We start from the raw sequence: 19,341 nt of genomic DNA on the forward strand, positions 1-19,341 counted from the left end.
AAAATCCCACTGTAATATTTAGGTTTTGCTGCGTCTTCTCTCCTTTTTGCCATCTCAGAGCGTGGTGAGCTCTGCTCTCAGTCCCAGTGACCACAGGGCTCATCTCCATTGATGTTACTGTAATTATTATTATTTTTTTTTTTTCTGGGAGAGACAGAAGACATTTAAGCACAGTGGAGAAAGCACCGGCTCTATCAGGCCAACCGAATCACAGAACAATAGAATGGTTTGGGTTGAAGGGCCCTTCCCAGCTCCCCCAGTGCCCTCCCTGCCATGAGCAGGGACATCTGCACCAGCTCAGGGTGCTCAGAGCCCCGTCCAGCCTGGCCTGGGATGTCTCCAGGGATGGTTCATCCACCACCTCTCTGGCCAACCTGGGCCAGGCTCTCACCACCCTCAAGAGGACTTTTCTTGGGCCATCCTCAGCCTCCCTCACACCCATCTCCAAGATCACATTACAGCTGCTGGCAGCCCCTCCCACAGCGGCTCTCACTGAGATGTACAAATTACCACAATCGTGACCCTTCTATCCCAAACCCCATGAAATCTCAATCCACGCACAGACGTCACCAAGAGCCTCTAACGCTCGCAAAGCCTTTGGCAGAGCTTCTGCTCATAAGCCCCAATTCTCCTTGCAGGACCAGGGCTTAGGAGCCACCAAGTCACTGCAGTTATCACCAGCGGGTCAGGATTTCAAAGGAACCCGCAGCTCCAACAGCGCTGAGATTTGGGGATTTATCTCTCCTGGGCTCTTCTGAAAATCCTGATCAGAGTGCAGTTCTGGTCAAAAATAAGTTATACTAAAAATAGCACTCACAGGAGGGCCCGGTGCAAATCTCAGCTCCTCTAGAGTTCTTATGAGTCAGCTTGTTTCAAAGACAAGGGGAAATTTGTACAACTAGCAAAGCGGTAAACACAGAAAGGAGATGTAGCCATGCCCCATGTGCCCCCAAAGCTGTACCCAGGGCATCCTTTGGAGAAAGCAGCCTTGCATCAAGTAAAAATATATATATATATATATATATATCTCAGATTCAGCTATAGAACCTCCTTCACTGAGTTGGAGGAGAATAAATATAGAAGCAATGAGATATTTATAGGCAGACAGCTATTTTAACGCAGCTCTGCTTTAAAGAGAATCCTTATTTAAGTCTTGTCCCTGTAAAGCTGCAAGATGACTTAGAAAAACAAGCAGATTAATTATTTTCATCAGGAGAACAGAGAAACACGTAGGGAAGATCAAATGCATGCAAATGCCTTGCGAATGTGGGAGCTCGAACGAAGCGCCTTTGTTGTGGCGACTCGAATACAAGAAGGACGGTGAGATCTCCTGAGTGCAGGCGAGTCTCCCAGGAGCCCAGCTCGACCACATCTGAAATCTGCTGGGGATCAGGATAAGAAAAAGCATTAAATCGGGCACACAGCAGCTCGCTGGCGAGTCCAGCTAAAGCCACCACCTTGAGCAGCACCAGCCCCTCCAGAGACACAACCAACAGCAAAACCTTAGATTTTCTCATTGTACAGTAAAAGCAACGTGAGCAGAGAAATACTTCCAGACATACTGTATCTACTTCAATTACGGTCTGATTTGCCCACCCTGTCCCCAAAACCAGAGGTGTGGCTGTTATCTGAGCTATGATGGCTGCTCCTGTCCTTTGGTCACCCTTTCCCAACCTGCAACAACCACAACACCTGCTAAAGCTCAGAGGCTTTAGGTTCACAGGTCACTTGGAAAACTCTCAGAAGCCAGGACACGATGGCGTGGTGCAAGCGTTATCTGAGCCATTGTGGGATTCAATGACATTTCTGCAGAAAGCTCATTGCTCTACACCCTTGCAACATCTTTTTTTAAGCTAAAGAGGGGAGATTCGGGCCAGACATGAGGAAGAAATTGTTGCCCTGAGGGTGGTGAGAGCCTGGCCCAGGTTGGCCAGAGAGGTGGTGGATGAACCATCCCTGGAGACATCCCAGGCCAGGCTGGACGGGGCTCTGAGCACCCTGAGCTGGTGCAGATGTCCCTGCTCATGGCAGGGGGGGCACTGGGGGAGCTGGGAAGGTCCCTTCAACCCAAACCTTTCTGTGATTCTACGAAAAACACATGCGCACAGAAGCTGAGACACCTTCTAGGGATAAGAATAACAAAAATCACCAGGGACATGGCAGAACACCGGCTGCCAGAGAACCTTAAGGTCTGCCAGGCAGGACGGGCTCGGGAGCTGTCAGAGTCCCAGTCCTACCTCGTGTGACAGTGAAGTCCCCGCAGAGGTGACAGCTCTGGCAGACGCAGTGAGCGAAGAGCTGAAAAAGGTGGAGAAATGAGAGAGGAGGCAACAGCAGCCGGGGAAGCGATCTCTGCAGGCAGAGCCAGGCTGTGCTTGTTCACATTGAAAACAGAAAAGGGAGGCAACTGGTTAAAGACCAACTTTTAAGCAGCATCCCTGCTGCCCGCAGGTCGGGCAGGGTGGCAGCTCCGCTCCCCTCCCTCCTCCCTCCGCTCCCTGAGACCTCCCCGCTGCAGCAGACTTAATTTCATGGGGTTTTTGCCCAAGCAGCGGGGTGGAAAATGATCATCGGGAGGCAGTGCATGGCAAAGCACCCCCGTTCCCCGCATTCCCCTGCAAGGTGAGCGGCCCCAGCCCAGTCCCGCTGGGTCGGTACCGCAGAGGTTACCAACGAGCTTCCCAAATCGCTTCCCTCATCCCCATCACCCTCCTGGATGCTGAGGAGAGAGACAGCGCAGTCCTGCGTGACAGCGTGAAATTAATATGATTTGGGGGGAAGTTGGCAGTGAGTAATGAGCATCTGAAATACCTCATCTCCACCCCCTTCGCCCCCTGAACTCTTTTAACCCTTCGGCTGCTGGAATGGCAGCAGGATCAGAGGGTGGGAAAAGTAAGAAGTGGGTTAAAAAGAAGCAAAAAGGGGTGATGCAGCCCGCTGGCAACTGAATCAGGGGGCTTGGAAAAGTCATCATTGCTGCCGTTCCAAGTGAGGCTCCATAAGGACATGTCAAAAAAACCTTGGGGGGCTGGAAGGGGACTGAGTCTGTGTCCTTCCAGCCTCCCTGGGCAAGTCCCAGAAGGCCACCCATGACAGAGACAGCCCAGCGTGCCCAGAGCATCGATGGGCAGCCCCTCCACTACCAAACCATGAGAAACAGAACAAAGGAGATGGCTTTCCCTGGTATCTATCGGAAAAAAGGTCCCATCTTCAAGGGCTTCTTCCTGGATATCTAATAAGGATCAATCCCATAACATCACCTCCCTGGGAAGAGAAGCCTCAGGAGCTCCCTCCTATACTTATGCACATCAAGCTCTCAAATTTAAGGTCTTGTCTCCTCTGCCAGATGCATGGAAGTGGTCAGGATGCTGCTGGGGGAGGAGGAAAGGGAGATTGAGAAGACAGATGGTCAGCCCGATCCGCCTTAGCTCGGTTTCTTCGGGAAAAGCAACACAGGGGCAGGAGCACAGACAGAAACGCTCGTGGTGCCACCAGCTGCAGAAGCCAAGATGGTTCAAATGCCTTTGGCAGGGGGTTGGCCCCGGGGGAGGTAAAAGGCTGTGCAAGGAAAGGTCTTTAATTGCAACCATAACCCAAGGCTTAAAATCCACAGGATTGCAAGAGACAGAAATGCCGTAGTAGGCTTGAGGTTTAAAAAAAATAATAATGCAAACAGAGATGCAAATAAAGGACAGAGTGTCATCCTGAGGAGAAAACTGTGATTCATTAGAGGCTTGTTCAGGACCCTTCTCATGAAGTGAGACTGAAAAATACCCACACATATGCTAGCGAAAGGCAGGAAGGTGGCGGGTCAACGTCAGCAAGCAAGAAATCTAGTTAAGAAACACGACAGAGGAAAGAATTTTAAGATCAAGAAAATAATCGTCTTGATTGCTTCTTGACTTAAAGGCTAAGACTCAAGCTCAAAACTGAGGCCAGTGTGATTTCAACGTCACAGATTCTGCAACCCCTTGGCTGCCCCCAGAGCAGCCTCAGTGGCCAAGGGACAATATTGAAAATGAACAAGAATGGGCTACAACATCATGCAAATCCCTCCACCAGGTTTTTCCTTATTTATAGATGCACACATACTCTTAACAATTCAGACAAAAGGAGATCTTATAATACTAATAGCACTAAGTGGGTTATTTACAGGATACAGCAGTTCCTACAGGTTTTGTTTCTTGCTTCCTCTCAAGGATAAAAAGCCCATGCGTACACACACGGGCCAGCTTCACTCGGCACAGAAAAACGGCAAAAAACTCCAAAGCAAAACCCCAGAGTTACATTTGAATAAGACATTTCAAAAGCAGCCCCTTCCCCATCTCTCTCCACCTCCCCGAGCCCCTCTGCACTGATGAGCGATGGAATCTGTGCGTAAAGCTAATTAAGTTCCAGCGGGAGGTTCGGCTTGGTGGCCTGGCAAGAGATGCTTCGGCGGGAGTCGGGAGGAATCAGCCCAGAAACTCTCTTCATTTGCATCGGACAACTGGACTGCACCAAAGCAGGCAGCCGAAAATGCCTCAGCAGAGGTTTCAGGCAAGCAGAAAAGGGACCTGTGGGTATGGAGGATGTGGAGCGCAGAAAAGGGGAAAAAAAATACGAAAAACCAAGTTTGCAATGAATGTTCAAGAAAGGGAAAGAGATGTGCTGAAAAAAAATCTTCCTTCTGCTTTTGGGAAGATCCACCTTTTAAAGAATCTCTGTCAAGATAACAGAGTTAAACATTTCCTTATCTATGTTAAACACCTTTATGATTCAAACCAAAAAACAGTGCTGCAAACCTATTTCGCTCTCTCCCACCCTCTGGCTCGTTTTGGACAGTGGCCAGTTACATTTCTGGTCTCTGAATATCAGCCAAACGTTGCTGGGTTTGGGTTTCCAGCACTTAAGGAAGAGGCCCGAAGAACGACCAAAAAAATTTAATTTATGGTTTTTGAGATAGTAAGAGAAATAAATCAACCCAGCGGATCCACATATTCTCATCTGCAGCGCTCAGCTCATGAGGCTCCAAGTTGCTGCCCAGAAAAGCACCTGCACCCTGCATTTCCCTGTGCCCCGCTTCCACGTATCGGCAATTTGGACATAAGACAAGGATTAGTAAATCCCCTGTGCTAAGCCAGGCTGTAAGGATGCACCTGGGGTAGGCTGTGCATGAGAACAAGGCTACGCATGAACCAAGGGTGTCAGACAAGCAGATGACATGGGGTGGTCTGGCTGTCCAACCTAAAGGGGCAAGACCTAGATCTTCCAACAGCAGCCACGAAGCGGGGACAATGGGGGGGTAATAGAGACAGAGGGCAGGGGGAGATCCAGGTTACGTGGTGAGATCACAGGGACCACAGCAGCCCAACAAAATGGCACGAACATCAGCCCCAAGTCTGCTGGAAGGAGAGGAAAACAGACCAGTGGAAAAACTCCATCTCCCACTTGCAAACTGATAAAAGCATTAAAAGCCACCAGTGGGGCAGAACTCCTCAGGCAGGAAAGAGTCAGCAGTCAACCAAGCAGCTTCCTAACCACCCCAGAGAAAACACAGCCAACAAAGGGGAGCTTTCTGCAAGTGCCTTTGAACTGCGTGGGCAGACAGGGCTCGCGCAGGCAGGTGAGAAGGTGGGAGCTGCACTGGGAGCACTGGGGCGGGAAGCTGCAATCCAGAGCAGCATCCTGCGCCCCCCGCCCCGTGCCAGACACGCTCCTCAGACGCTCAGCAGCCCAATGCACAGACTTCGCATCCTAATTAGGCTGCTGGAATCCAGCACTAATGCAAAGCACCACATCATCTGCTGGCATCGTCGGAAGCTGCTTGCATTTTCATCTCCTGAGCTTGTGGCCTGGAACTGGTTCACTGATGCTTCTTCCAATGCAGTGGGTTTGCACCACAGTTTTGGGGAACCACCTTTAAAATGGGAACCAGATATTATCCCTAGGGATAGAGCGAAACAGGGACAAAGTGCTGTTAATGTGGGAGTCTTTCTGTATGTTGAAGACATCAGAGCACAAACGCATGTGCCCAGATACAAACCACCACCTGTAACCTTGGGGCATCCATGGCCCGGAGTAGCAGCCCGGGGGTGGCTCTGGAGATTCCAAATGGACATTAGAGGGAAATTTTTCACAATGAGAACAATCAGCCATTGGAATAATCTTCCCAGGGAAGTGGTGGATTCCTCAACATGGGACACTTCAAAGATTTGTCTGGACAGGGTGCTGGGCCAGCTCGTCTAGACCGTGCTTCGCCAAGGAAGGTTGGACCAGGTGATCCTTGTGGTCCCTTCCAACCTATGATCTCAAAGAAGGGCACAAGACATTTTTAAACCACTCATTTGTTTCCTCGAGAAAACAATATGGTGATCCCACTCAACACCAAACCAAACTGCGAGGCATTGTTACTGCTGTCAGCGCCCAAATGTGGAACCAGTTCTTGCTCCTAAACCCGTTTTTGGCAGGTTTCCGCACCAATGTCCCAATTCACAGGGGAAGCCAGAAAGTTTGGATCCAACACCAACCCGATGGATGGGTGCAGAGCATCCACTAATGCAGCTGCTTCCCAGGGGTCTTTCCACTTGTGCAGACTCATTTTTGTGCACTCCCTTCAAGCACGGTGCCCTGGGACAAGCAAAGGTGTGAGCGGCACAAATCCCTCTGGCAGGGCACAGCCCTGTTACCAAAGCATCTGAGTACCTGTTTTCACACGCGTATTCTCCCCAGTCCTCAGGAGTTGTGTCTGTCCTCCAAGGCACCTAAGCCCCAATCCACAAAGGTCATTAAGTGAGTGATCAATACTGGCCTGAGTAACATGAGCAAAGAATTGAGCAAGGTGTCCAGAGTGGATCCCACAGGACCAGGCTCTGCAGGTTGCTCTGGTACAGGATTGTGTTCATCTGACTCCACACCAAGTGACAAGGGGGGTTGCTGGGCCACAGGCACCAGGATTGCAGAACACCAAGAGGCTCTTTCCTTGGCAGAATCAGACTCCTGGGGAAAAGCAGGGGGCATGTTGCTCTGGGGAACATCTCTGTATTCACTGATAATGAGCAGAAACTATCAGCTTTAAGCCAGTGACTACATACAGGCAGGACAAGAGACATTCTGGTGGCTTTGCCCATCACCTAAACAGCTGCTCTTTTCCGAGTCCTTCAGATCGGCTCTAACTGCAGACTGACAGTTGGACCATCTTGAGACAATGACTCAGAAATGCAGCTTAATCTTTTCACAGATACAACCCAGATGAACAGGGAATGAATCCAACAGTGGTTTCTACCACAAGAAAGGGTCAATGATCTGCTCCACCTCCTTCCCCCGGTACTGCAGCCCAGTCTGCCCAACGCGGGCACATCCAGCAACACTGCCCCTCAGATTATATTCTCAATATTTTATCTATGTCAATTTAATTTTGGTTTGATTGTAAAGGGCTAAGAGCATAATAAATAGGAAGTTTTACAGCCCTATGAATTGCAGTCATGTTTGCAAAACACATGCCCTTTCCTCGATTCTACAAGGTGCTGGGGGAGTTTCCAGCTGTTGAACAGTGGAGAAATATATGGACTTTGGCTTTTCACAGGAGGGGAACATCACGCCCAGCGCACAGCAAGGAGCTAAGCAGGAGATCTGGCCTCCCCTAGGACAGGTCTACTGCTGCAGTCAGATGGCAGAAGGAACAGGCAGACCAGCACACCCCATGGTTACTGGGAATTGCCAAACCTGTCCATCACCTCCAGACCTCCAGCATGGGCTTATCAGCTCCTTATCTCCTATCTTATCTCCCTAACATCCCCCCCACCAGCTCCATCCCCCCCCAGCAGACCCTCCCGCCACGAGGAGGGACTCGTGAAGAGTTCGGCAGCTCCCCCCACCTCCATGGACCATCTGCCTGCAGGGGGACAGGACGGAGGGAACAATTTTAAGCAGCTACGAGGAAGCAGCAATGGATTTCCAGACATTTCTAGCACAATATCTAGGCTTTTAAAAGCATCACTCGGAGAGTAATCTGACCTTAGACTGCAGCACTGTGCATCCTAGAGCTGTTTGCACTGAACATTCTAATTAATACTGCCCAGCACCCGCTTAACAAACTCACATGTTTATGAAGGGACTAATTTTTTTCCTCGTCTGCCTTTCGGTAGCAAAGATTTCTGTGGCTTCGACAGGGCAACGTTACTCTGGGAAGAAGAAATTGTCTCCAGTCATGTAGACTCCATTACTGGGAGAAAGGTGTGAACAGCAAGCATGTCTGGCAGATGGATTCATTATACCACCGTGTCCTTTATAATGGGAAATGAAAAGCCCATTCTGATAACTACACTTTTATAATAATAGGTCAGAAGAAGTGAAAGGCATCATCTTATAAAATTAACTTCATAAAGATTGCCTTTAAAAAAAAAAATATCCCTGCCAGTTTATCCATCGTATCTTTCTTCAGAGATTTTTCTTCTTCTAGAAGAGACACGGATCTAAAGTCCCGTCCCACTGGCTGTCTTCACTTCTACCCTCTATCAGAGGGAATAAATCTGTTTTCTCCTAATCAGTTTCAGGCACTTGTTTTGCCAGATGTAATAAATGTCATGTCTTTGTCAAGACAGAGCAAATAGAAGAGTTAAAATTAAAAGAAACACCCAACCCCGAAGGTCTTTGCAAGAAGCAGCATTGCTTTTTTTATAGGAAAGTCAGAATACAGAGATAAATACACCCGATAACCTGTTCTATAAGCAGGTATGCACTGGTGTACCTTTCAACTGCTTTTTCAGCTAGTCGCTTCTTTAGTCAAACCAAAGTCCAGTCTCTCAGCTGATAATAATTTTATGATTTTAGAGGTTTACACAATGTGTTTGAATTCAGTTCCTACAGGTGAAAGGGATGGCCAGAGGGGCAACAGAACACTTTCCACGCTCACAGCACCAGCACCTGATTTCACTCTGAATTTTGAGGCTCTGGGTCAGCCACAACTAATTGGCAGAAGAGGGTGACGGTCGTTGCAATTTTAGAGGAATTTATAGATACAGACCCAACTGTAAGTTCTCGATACATTTTGCAAAGCAAAGAGGAACCCAAAACATGCTACTGGAGATGCAACTCTTAACAACTGGCTCTTTCAGCAGTACAAGCATCAGGTATGTCAAAGTCCAGGCAGAATTTCTACAGTATGTATTCCTCAGGTTGCATTCGATTTTAAAAAGTCTTCCTAAATCTAATTGTTCCCTCTTTGGGGAAAATAAAACATACATCTCCTTGAAATGTTATACATGGAGTGCAAAACAGCCTTATTTTTAATATTCATGGAAGTTGGTGCAGAGAAGGGAAAGGAAGATAGAAGAAGATGCTATGAAACAAACAGTTAATTGGAACTTCCAATGAAGGCTACATGGATCTAATGTGATAGATTTTCAAGGAGCCTAATTTTCAGAAATTGCCAGAGCTCCAATCTGTGACAATGTGGCCTTTCACAGATCTCCAATTCAGCTCACCACATCTAGAGTTGCTTTTGAAAAAAAAAAATCTTACCATAAAAGCCCCCCAATTTGGTAGCAAAAATTAGTAGCCCTCATGAGATATCAATCCCTTTGTCTCTCCACTCCTAACTGTGGTTCTTTGGGAAGAACTAAGGACCATTTGTCTTTTGTTAGTTTTCCAGGTAGTAAAGATAAGAGTCAAATCTAATAAAGGACTAAAATAGGGGGGGGAGAAACACAACACCCACAAAAGCGAAATCTTCACACCTAGCCCAAAAACAGCCCCTATAATTGAAAAGCATTTCTCCCTCTGAAGAAAATAACACCTATCGGGTCTTGAAAAAATAATAATAATAATAATAAAAAAATCCCCTGAGGGTGCGAGAGAGGCTGACACCTCTGCGGAGATGGGCAGACACCCCAACACCTCTGCAGAGATGGGCAGACACGCCAAATCAGCGCCACGCACCCAGCAAAGCCACCGGCAGCACCCAAGGGTCACGGAGCCCCAGTCCCTTCCAACCCAAACCAGTCCACGATTCTATGATTTATTTTGCAGGCAGAAGACTTCAGCCCTTAACCAGAGAGCTCGTGACTCCCATACAGAGAAAATGAAGCGTCACCCTTCTCCAGCCCAAGAGTTAGAACTCGATATCCCTCAACACCAAAAAATGAAAGAAATATGTTTGCTTTGAATTTCCTGCAAACTGTGAGCTTGGGGGGGAAAAAATCAATTGGAGTTTTACACCCTCTCACAGATGTTTCCCAAGGGACTGGCTAGATCCATCCTCCCATCTGGAATCTTGTGTCCAGCTGTGGCCCCTCAGTTCCAGCAGGACAGGGAACTGCTGGAGAGAGTCCAGCGCAGCCACCAAGACGCTGAAGGGAGTGGAGCATCTCCCGTGTGAGGAAAGGCTGAGGGAGCTGGGGCTCTGGAGCTGGACAAGAGGACACTGAGGGGGGACTCATTGCTGGGGATCAATATGGAAAGGGGCAGTGTCAGGAGGATGGAGCCAGGCTCTTCTGGGTGACAACCAGTGACAGGACAAGGGGTAACGGGTGCAAACTGGAACACAGGAGGTTCCACTTAAATTTGAGAAGAAACTTGTTCCCGGTGAGGGTGGCAGAGCCTGGCCCAGGCTGCCCAGGGGGTTGTGGAGTCTCCTTCTGTGCAGACATTCCAACCCGCCTGGACACCTTCCTGTGTAACCTCATCTGGGTGTTCCTGCTCCATGGGGGGATTGCACTGGATGAGCTTTCCAGGGCCCTTCCAACCTCTGACATTCTGGGATTCCTGGGGACAGGCAAGAGGCAACTCCTGGAGAAGGTGGTTCCCAAACCCATTGGTGCTGCAGAGGACACGTGTGGCTGTGAGCATGGGACACGGGTGTCAACAACCCATTCCAAAGCACGGGACGGTGCGGAGCCTTTCCCTGCAGTTTGTGGGGCTCTCAGAGGAAATGGGGAAGGGGGCAGCACGGGGGGGACACACAGGACAGCCACCATCTGTGTCAACCGCTGCAAGGGCACCAACGATGGTGTGGGGCAAGTCCAAGCATTTAAGCGACAGATCCATCAAAAATTAGATTTAAAAGCATAAAAACAACCAGGGTAGAATTTCCTGAAGTGCACAGGTACAGCAGCTTTCAAAATTCACTATTCAAAACATCCAACTCCCTTGTTTTGCTGTTCCACTGTCATTAACGCCAACTGGGGGTGCATTTAAAAAGGAAGACACAGCTTCCTGACAAAGCTCAAAACAGGGGAATATTTGCCTGGGGTTATATATCTATTTGTCTGGGATAATATCCACACAATATATACAGATATACATACACACTATATATATAAAATAAATATACACATATATATTGTGTGCATGCATATTGATTTATTATTTTTTCTCCTGCCCAGGCAATTGCAAAAATTAAAAAAACAAAGACAGAAGGAAACAGGTCGGGACACATCAGCTGCGGGGCTGAAAAGTGGCTTTTGAGCAGGTGAAACAATAGAGGAGATTGTTTGCCCTGCAAATCCTCCCCATCGTCCCTGGGCCCAGGGCTGCTGCCCTGCTTGGTGCTGCCCGGCGGTCCCCAGGCTGGCGGTCCCTTGCTGTCCCCAGGCTGTCCCCATCCATCCTTTCCTGGGCAGGCTAAGAGTGCCCCCTGCAGCCACGCCGGCCCTGCCGAGCAATTGTTTGCAATTGCAAATAAATAAATAATGAAATACAAATAAGACAGGTTCCTAAATGCAGAAAGAGCTAAAAGCTCCAGAGCAAAGGCATCTGATTTAAAAATCACATTTAAAAAAAAAAAAAAAAAGCAATCTAGGAGGATGAAGTGTTCAGTAGCGCTCCGTCATGCTTGGTTTTAGCCACTCCGAAGGGAAGGAGGGATGGCAGGGGCAAAGGGAGGATTGTGGGTCCCCTCCCAAGCCGCTGGCTTTTGTTTTGAGGATAAAAACAACATCTCTGAATCTCCTAGGTAAATGAAACGGATGTTCACGCGTCGCCCAGAGAGCGCTGTCAACAGCACACGCGGCTCGAAGCTGCGTGTTCCTTGCAATATTAATCAGACGGCTCCTCCACCCCCCCGCTCCACATCACCGAGGTGCCAGACGAGACAGGAAGAAAAAAACACACCAAAACCCACAGTCTCTGCTGGGCTTGTCTATCCTCATGATACACGTAAGCCTCCCAGCTCCTTGAACTTAAGCCAGGGCCCTAGAAGGCAAATAGATCCCCCTGGTTTTGTTTGCTCCAGGTTTACAAAGGTCACGTCTGTAGTCACACCATGTGTGGGTTGTAAATTAGCGATGCCCCACGAACTAAGCAGGGTAATTTGGAAGCCCAGTTTCTTTGCCCTCCAAGGGCAGCGCTGAAGCTAAAGCATCCAAGCTGCACAGCAAGAGCAAGAAAAACCTTTTGCTCTTCTACAAGGATCTTTACGTTGTGCCAACCATCACCCTTCCAGCAACATGTGGCCAAGAGTCAACTCTGCAGTCAGTTAAACCTTCCGAGCTCATTCAAAAACCGTGCTGCAACTCAGAGCTTTCCTCATCACCTTACACCTCGCAAGGAAACAGCCGACCAGCTGCACAGGAACCGCTGTCCTTATCGGTGGTCATAAGAGGAGAATATCACATGCTAATAAAGTCGGTAAAATTCATTGTACATAGCGAAAGGCATAATTTTCCCCCCAGCCAACAAAACGCTGCCGTGTGGCTCTCACAAGACAGTTTTCAGTGTGTGGTCTGGGAGGTTTCAGAGGGTTAAGCGATTCTTCAACTCAGTCCCTTTGGGAGGAAACACCACAGCCCTGATCAGAGGAAAGCGCCTGCTTTCTGCTGAGACCCAGGCAGGAGAGCCACCTCCCAACACTGCCCCTCACCGTGCCCTGCAGATGCGAGTTATCGCTCTTATTTTGCGGAGATGGACATAAATTCCCCCAAATTCCTTCCACAAGCCAGCAGTGGAGCAGGGACCACAGCCTGGGTCAATAAGCAAAAGATTCTCATCCTGGGAATAGAAAAGATGCCGTAATGCTGTGTTGTGCAAGGTTTCACCTCTTTTCCAGGATGCATTACAAGGCTTAACAAGTCACAGCACAAAAGGCTGAGGATAAAAAGAAAACAGAGATCAGCCAGCACACAGAAAAACCACAGACTGGGATCCTAAAATCCCTATTTACTGCTCGGCACCATCCCAGGCAGGTCTCACGGCTGGCAAGGTATTTCTTGCTAGAGAGGGAATTACAGACCTGCACCCCAACAGACACAGGGCTGCGACTGCAGGGCAACACGCCATCGATAACGTGAGGAACACACAGCGAAACGCTCACAGAAGGCAAAGCAAGGTGTGAGCGCTCCCTCCACAACGGGAAGGAGCTAAACCATCACGTGGGATGGACAGACAGAGGAGGGAGCCAGTTCCAGCTAAAACCTTTCCTGTCAGGTGTCTGTGGTGGCTCTCAGTGCTCCTTCCCAGCCAAGGGAAAAAGCTGCTGCACACCTTTCAGGCAAGAGGGAAAAATAAATATCCAAGGTTATGTCATTTACTGGCTGGGTGGGGAGGTCTGGAAGCTCCGCAGGTGTCTGCTGCACGGTGACGGGCCACCACGTCCCACAGCTCACAGCGGCGCCGGCCAAAACGCTGCCTGATGTCTCACCAGCACAATTTCTATACTGGTAAAACCTACCAAGCTATTCGTTTGTACATTCAGCTTGTTTACTTCCACAAAGAAATCGAATTTCATATATACAACCCAATAGCAAGATCCTGTATGAAAATAGCATTGCTTCCAGCCCAGAGCACGCCACAATCCCAATGGAAAGCGCTTTCTTACCTGAAGAGTTCCCTGATTTCCCGGACGGTGGCCTGGAACGGGATGTTTCGCACCAAGATTTTGGAAGTCGTCTGCTTCTTGACGGTTTGCTTCTTTCGGGATGATTTCACAGTGGTCCTGTGAAGTCAAAAGAAAGGGCAGGTAAGGACCAGCCTGCAGCAAAACACCCATCACGTCCTGGCTCCTCCAAAATTAGGAATGCAGAAATATCAGCCAGCGGGCTCACAGACATCCTCACTGGCAACAATCAAAATTTCATATAGTACACTGAGAAGGGATGTATTCAAGTGATTTAAATCCTACATCTGAATATCGGAGTTTCAAGCTTGCTGATTGCAACCTCAGTTGAGGTCAGGCAGCACCAAATCTTGTCCATTCAACTGTCAAGAGAACATACTATTTGATATATTAAAAATAAATAGCTTAATATAAACTAATTTTGATTCTCTTACTGGCTGAGAAAACAGCAAATGAAGTTTTTGAACTATATTTTTTTTTTTACTTAGAAATGTATTGCACTTGAATGAGGTAAGAATTTACCTAATACAAAACACAGCAGCTTATTTCATAATGAAAGAGGAATTCATTGTAGGTTGGATACCAACTGAAGCACTTTTTAAAATTAAAATGGAAGAAAAAGGTATATTAAAAAATGGAAATATAAACCACAGATAGGGAGCTGTCAGAATGCTTCTGGTCCCCAGAGACCAATTTTCAAACAAATTTTGACATTTAAGAGATACCTTCTACAGCAGGATTTCCAAAGTGTCTAAAGGGCAGTTTTTAGGTGTCAACATTTACCTTCAAGCATCTGGATTAATTTTCTGCTTTGCACTTAGAAGACTCTGTACTGAATAAAAACTAGGAAAGAAACCCTAAAAAGCAGGACTCGACCTCCAAGTAAACTCATCCACAAGTGACCATCTCCCCTGCACCTGGCTGCCCAAACCAAACAAGTTAAATCCAAAGTTTTTTTCAAGCAAGGAAGAAATGTGTAAATATAGATTTGATCAGAATCGGCAGCAGAACATCATTCTTAAGCTCCTGTTCTCCCTGATACACTTGGGTAAAATATTTCATTACCCAGAGAATATTTCTCTTCAAGAATTCTGGAAGCTGGGCCACAGTGGATTTTGCAGCGCTGACCAAACTGTCACCAAAGCAGAGGTCCCAGAGGAGCCTTTTCCATCACTGTGGAAGAAAACTCAAGAGCCTGGTGCTCCCTTTGGGCTCATTTTTGGGGTCCCAGCACACTACATGCTGCTGGGGGATTTTAACTGGAAATATGTCATGTACTAGGTGAACATCCTCGCATCAGCTATTCATCATCCCTTTTTTCTTTTCAAGATTGACCAAAGGGAGTAAAGCACAACAAAGGCTGATGTGTTAAACAGTCAGAGCGCTACTGATCATGTCCCTCATGATGCAGAGACGCTCGTTAAGAAATTAAGAACCTGCCAAGTATTCCTGCAGCTTAAAGGTAACCACGTTACAAAGGTGAGGCATAAGCTTTACCTGAGAGCTCTCTCTGAGATTTTCACTTCCAGCTTATGGCCATCTACAGAGCAGCCCTAGAAATTAAAACAAAGAAACAACAACAAAATCAAAGTCACCACAGCTTCCAAGATGCAAGTACGGCATTTCACACCTTGCTCTTTCCCATATATTCTTCCCCTTCTCCCTGTCAAAGTTTTTCTCTGTTGAACGTTTCTCATGCAAGACAAGGTTTCTAATACGAAGTCGGAGACATCTTGATTAAGCAAAGCAGCAGCCCTGTGACTGTCATTACTTGTTCTGCAATGAGCCAAGGATGTCTCATTGGCCACCAGAAGCCAATACAGCAAGAAAATCTTTCCGTTCTTGCTTCCTGTGCCTCAGTTTTCTGCAGACAGACAACACAGCACACAATGTGCACTGGGATCCTGGAGCCCTGCTGCCCTCTCCCTCCACAAAATACCCATTTTCCTCCTTTCTCTCTTCCCCAGGATTCTGCTTCTCCAAACAATGGAGAACTCACATCTACCCCAACACTACCTAGACTGTGGAATGGGAAATATTGAAGGCGAGACTCAAGGCTTGTGGTCACTGGACACGCACAATTACACAGCGTAATGCCTTTATATCTGCCTAGAACGGGATCATTCCCTGTTCCAACAGCAGAGGGAATGATTTATTCCTTATTCCAGCCAATCCGTGCACCCTGTGTCATGGGGAAGGCTGGAAGACCCTGAAGATCACAGAGGGTAGAGCTGAACTCCGCAGCACTAGATACTAAGCAGTATTTATTTTCATTTTGAGTGGGGGCCTGGGTCTCTGTCACTCTTCAAAGGGAAACTTTGCAGAATAAACTCATTAAATGTCAATCATTACATATTTTCTGCCACCTCTGCACTGGATCAGCACTCTTCTGCAGGAAGTCTTGTCCCTTTACACACCCTCTTCCCCCACAAACCTGGCCCATTTCAGAGGCTCCTCCGTCTGCACCATGTAATTCACAGCACCAACATCCTACATTTGGAACCTCATGGTTCATCCACACCTTCAACCCTCATCTCTGGAAAGAAATGTGGCCCAGCTTACCTGGAGCCGGCGCAGGGCTTTCTGGGCGCTCTCGGGCTTCTTGTACTCCACAAATCCAAAGCCCATGGAAAGCAAAGTGCCTGTTGGAAGAGAAAGGCGGCTCATTAAGCTATGGGGAAATTATGATGATATTAAGCAGAAGGTTTAAAAACAAATCAGAAACAAGCACCAGTTGTCAAAATTCTGGGGACAAAAACTAATACCCTGGTCAAAGGGCCACCATGCCCATAGACTGACACCAACACTGTTCACAGGAACCCGGTCCTGACTTGTTTTGTGCAAGATGCTGCTCTAGAGCAGCTCGTTTTGGAGCTGATGTCAAAGAGGAGTTATAACCAATGTTGCCTGCAAAACAGATTTTATACTTTGCATAATTTCAGTGCAACCTCCTTAAATAAAACACCAGGTCCTACAAAACAACCGCCAGTCATAGTCGGGAGAATGATCCCATTACAGACACGCAAACGTTTATTTATACATAGAACTATTTCCTCATGAATGAAATGAGACCTTCATCTGGAAAAATGGCCAACTACCCAGAAATGGGTGTGACTTTTGTTGCAGGATAGCAATGTGCAGGTTGCAGTCTGGTCCCCAGAGGGAACACTTCTCACCTGCAACCCCTTCAGAAATTCATTTTGGCCACCACATTAGCAGTGCTGAAGACTGCACTTTATTTCTTTTTCTTTCAGTGGATCTGAGTTTTCAAGCATCTCATGCAAGAGGAGCCCTGCTAAGGCAAAATCCCATAAAGCTGTGTGACCCCCTCACCTAAAATCTGGAAGAAAGACACAGCCCACCTGGCAAGTGCTTGCCTTAAGCAAACTTCGCTCAGAAAGCGAGCGCAGGGAACGCAACAGTCAAAAGCACTTGTCACTGGAGCCTGCTGGGTTCGAAGCGGGCAGGCAGAAGGCAAATGGAGCCCACTCAGCACCGCATTCAGCCAGGCATCCTTGAAGATCCCGGATACAGCTTGTCATATGCAGGTTTAATCTTCACAGGGCATCGGTTCCTTTCAACTTATATCCCGCTCTCTTCTGTGACCCTGAAAGAGTTGGCTCCTCTATCCTGATCTCAAGAGAATGCCACATCTCCACAAATTCCACAATGGAGCTTAACCTTCTAGAATGAAACCCAGGGTATTTTTGGTCATTGTTTTCAAGCCATTTCAACAGGCGCACTTCTAGAAACATTAAGGATTTCGCCAGCAAGAACACAAATGCTCCGGCAGATGAATGCTAAAGCAATGCCACACCTGAGCCCTCAGCAACCAGGCGAGGGAAGGAATTGAACAGCAGCATCTAGAGTACCTGCTTTGTCTTTCTTCTTGGATATTGTGCAGCTCTTCACAGCTCCCACTTTGGAGAACGTCTGCAAGGAATTTAGACACGTGATTCAGTTCTCTTTGTCACAGGCTTGCAACTCAACTCGAGTGACAACGTGGCTCTCTTCCAGAGCCAGGAGCACACACTTGCAAGCCCACCCCCCCGGCGCACACCTGACAAGCCGCTGGTGCAGCTGCGTCTTATAAAATTATTGCTGTACAGACACCCACATAGACGCAGACTTTTAAAGAAATCAATAAACACGTTCCCAGAAATCCTCCGCCACTCCTCAGAAACCGCACAGGGATCTGCGGTGGCTCTGGAGGAACGCTGTGGGTTACAAGATGCCCTCACACCTAGGTGGGGACCTTGGTGGGAGGTGAATCCTGGGATGTCCCTTGGATATGGCTCCTTCCACAGCCACGCAGGAGGGGCTGCAGGGTGATGCCTTACAGTGACAATTAATTCAACTCCTTCAGAAAACTGCAGCCCGAAGGCAAAAAAGAGGAGAGGACAAGTCTCAGTCCTTTTCTGAACATGCACATTTGCTCCCAGACCCAACCAGACCAGGTCTGTACTAGAACAGCAGTCCCAAAGTAGAGGCGCTTGGGTCCACGATGGACTGACCTTGCGCCAGTGTTCTTGGGCCACAAAACGTGGCTTTTCGCACGGCTACAAAAAGTGGCAGAGACGGGAACTCCCTGTTGCTTTTCCCTATTGTGCTAGTAACATCCCACTCTCCTTTAAAAACGTTACCATCTCTCCCAAGTGCTTTGCTGAGGTAAAGCAGCACAGACGACTCAGTGTGGGTAGAAGCTTAGATAAAAAGCACATCTCAGCAAAACTATCATTTAATTATTTATTGCCTTAACACCCAAAGCAGTATTGAAGCTGCAAAAGTGCTTTTCCCAAGGAGAAACATTACAGATAGCAGGGAAATCGAGTCTTAAAAGATTTACTACTGCCTCCGCCTTTCCCGAGTTGGATTAAACTCCATCAAAACTGTTTCAGGTATGTTTGTCTAATTGATGCCTGAAACCCCAAAGCTTTGGTCCATTAGGCATCTCAGTCTGGCCCCCAACCACACACTCGACCTGCTCCTGCTCCATCTGAGCAGACCATGCTAAGCAAAACCAGTTCCTCTCTGCTCCATCTATGGCTCACCTCCCTCAGTGTGTCTTCTGTGGTAGCAAAGTTGAGGTTTTTGATGAACAAAGTACACCCTGGAATACTTTCTTCTTCCTCCTCCTCCTTTTCTTCTTCCTCTTCTTCCTGTGCTGCCGTTTCCTCTGAGCCCTTTACAGCTGAGTCAGTGTCAGGATCTGAAACAAAAGAATAAAACCAACTTTACAAGAAATAACACTCAAGTTTTGGAGGAGCTTGTCCCCTGCCCCGGTTGATAGAGCTACCGCTCCAGCAGAGAAGTGGCCTGTTCCTACAGGCCTTTTGTAGGTGGACATGGACTGACACAGACTACATGAACGTAACCCAGTGGATGCCAAAATATCACCTATTCTTTGAGTGCAGAAACTCCACACACCTGCTTCCCCAGCACTCAGACACCCACACACCAAACCCAGCCAGACACCTGCTGAATAAGGGCCCCCAAATGTGCTTGAAGATACTTCTGCGCTGCCCAAAACC

General features: G+C 47.9%; 1 protein-coding gene across 2 annotated transcripts in view; it reads right to left on the reverse strand.

The window, feature by feature from the left end:
• The window catches only part of RBM19 (RNA binding motif protein 19), a 62,686-nt gene that overhangs the window by 30,696 nt on the left and 12,649 nt on the right, over positions 1-19,341 (reverse strand). For both annotated transcript variants that reach the window (XR_013922989.1, XM_080355579.1), the window contains exons 17-21: positions 18,862-19,019; positions 17,683-17,743; positions 16,373-16,452; positions 15,308-15,363; positions 13,793-13,909 (exon numbers count right to left, since the gene is read on the reverse strand). Coding sequence is in view for 1 of the 2 variants with exons in the window: in XM_080355579.1 (XP_080211705.1) it covers positions 13,793-13,909; positions 15,308-15,363; positions 16,373-16,452; positions 17,683-17,743; positions 18,862-19,019 (472 nt within the window). In the remaining variant the exon portion in view is untranslated. The remainder of the gene's footprint in view (positions 1-13,792; positions 13,910-15,307; positions 15,364-16,372; positions 16,453-17,682; positions 17,744-18,861; positions 19,020-19,341) is intronic.

The sequence above is a fragment of the Nesoenas mayeri genome, assembly GCF_963082525.1.
Source record: "Nesoenas mayeri genome assembly, chromosome: 17".
In the NCBI taxonomy this organism is placed as follows: Eukaryota; Metazoa; Chordata; class Aves; order Columbiformes; family Columbidae; genus Nesoenas; species Nesoenas mayeri.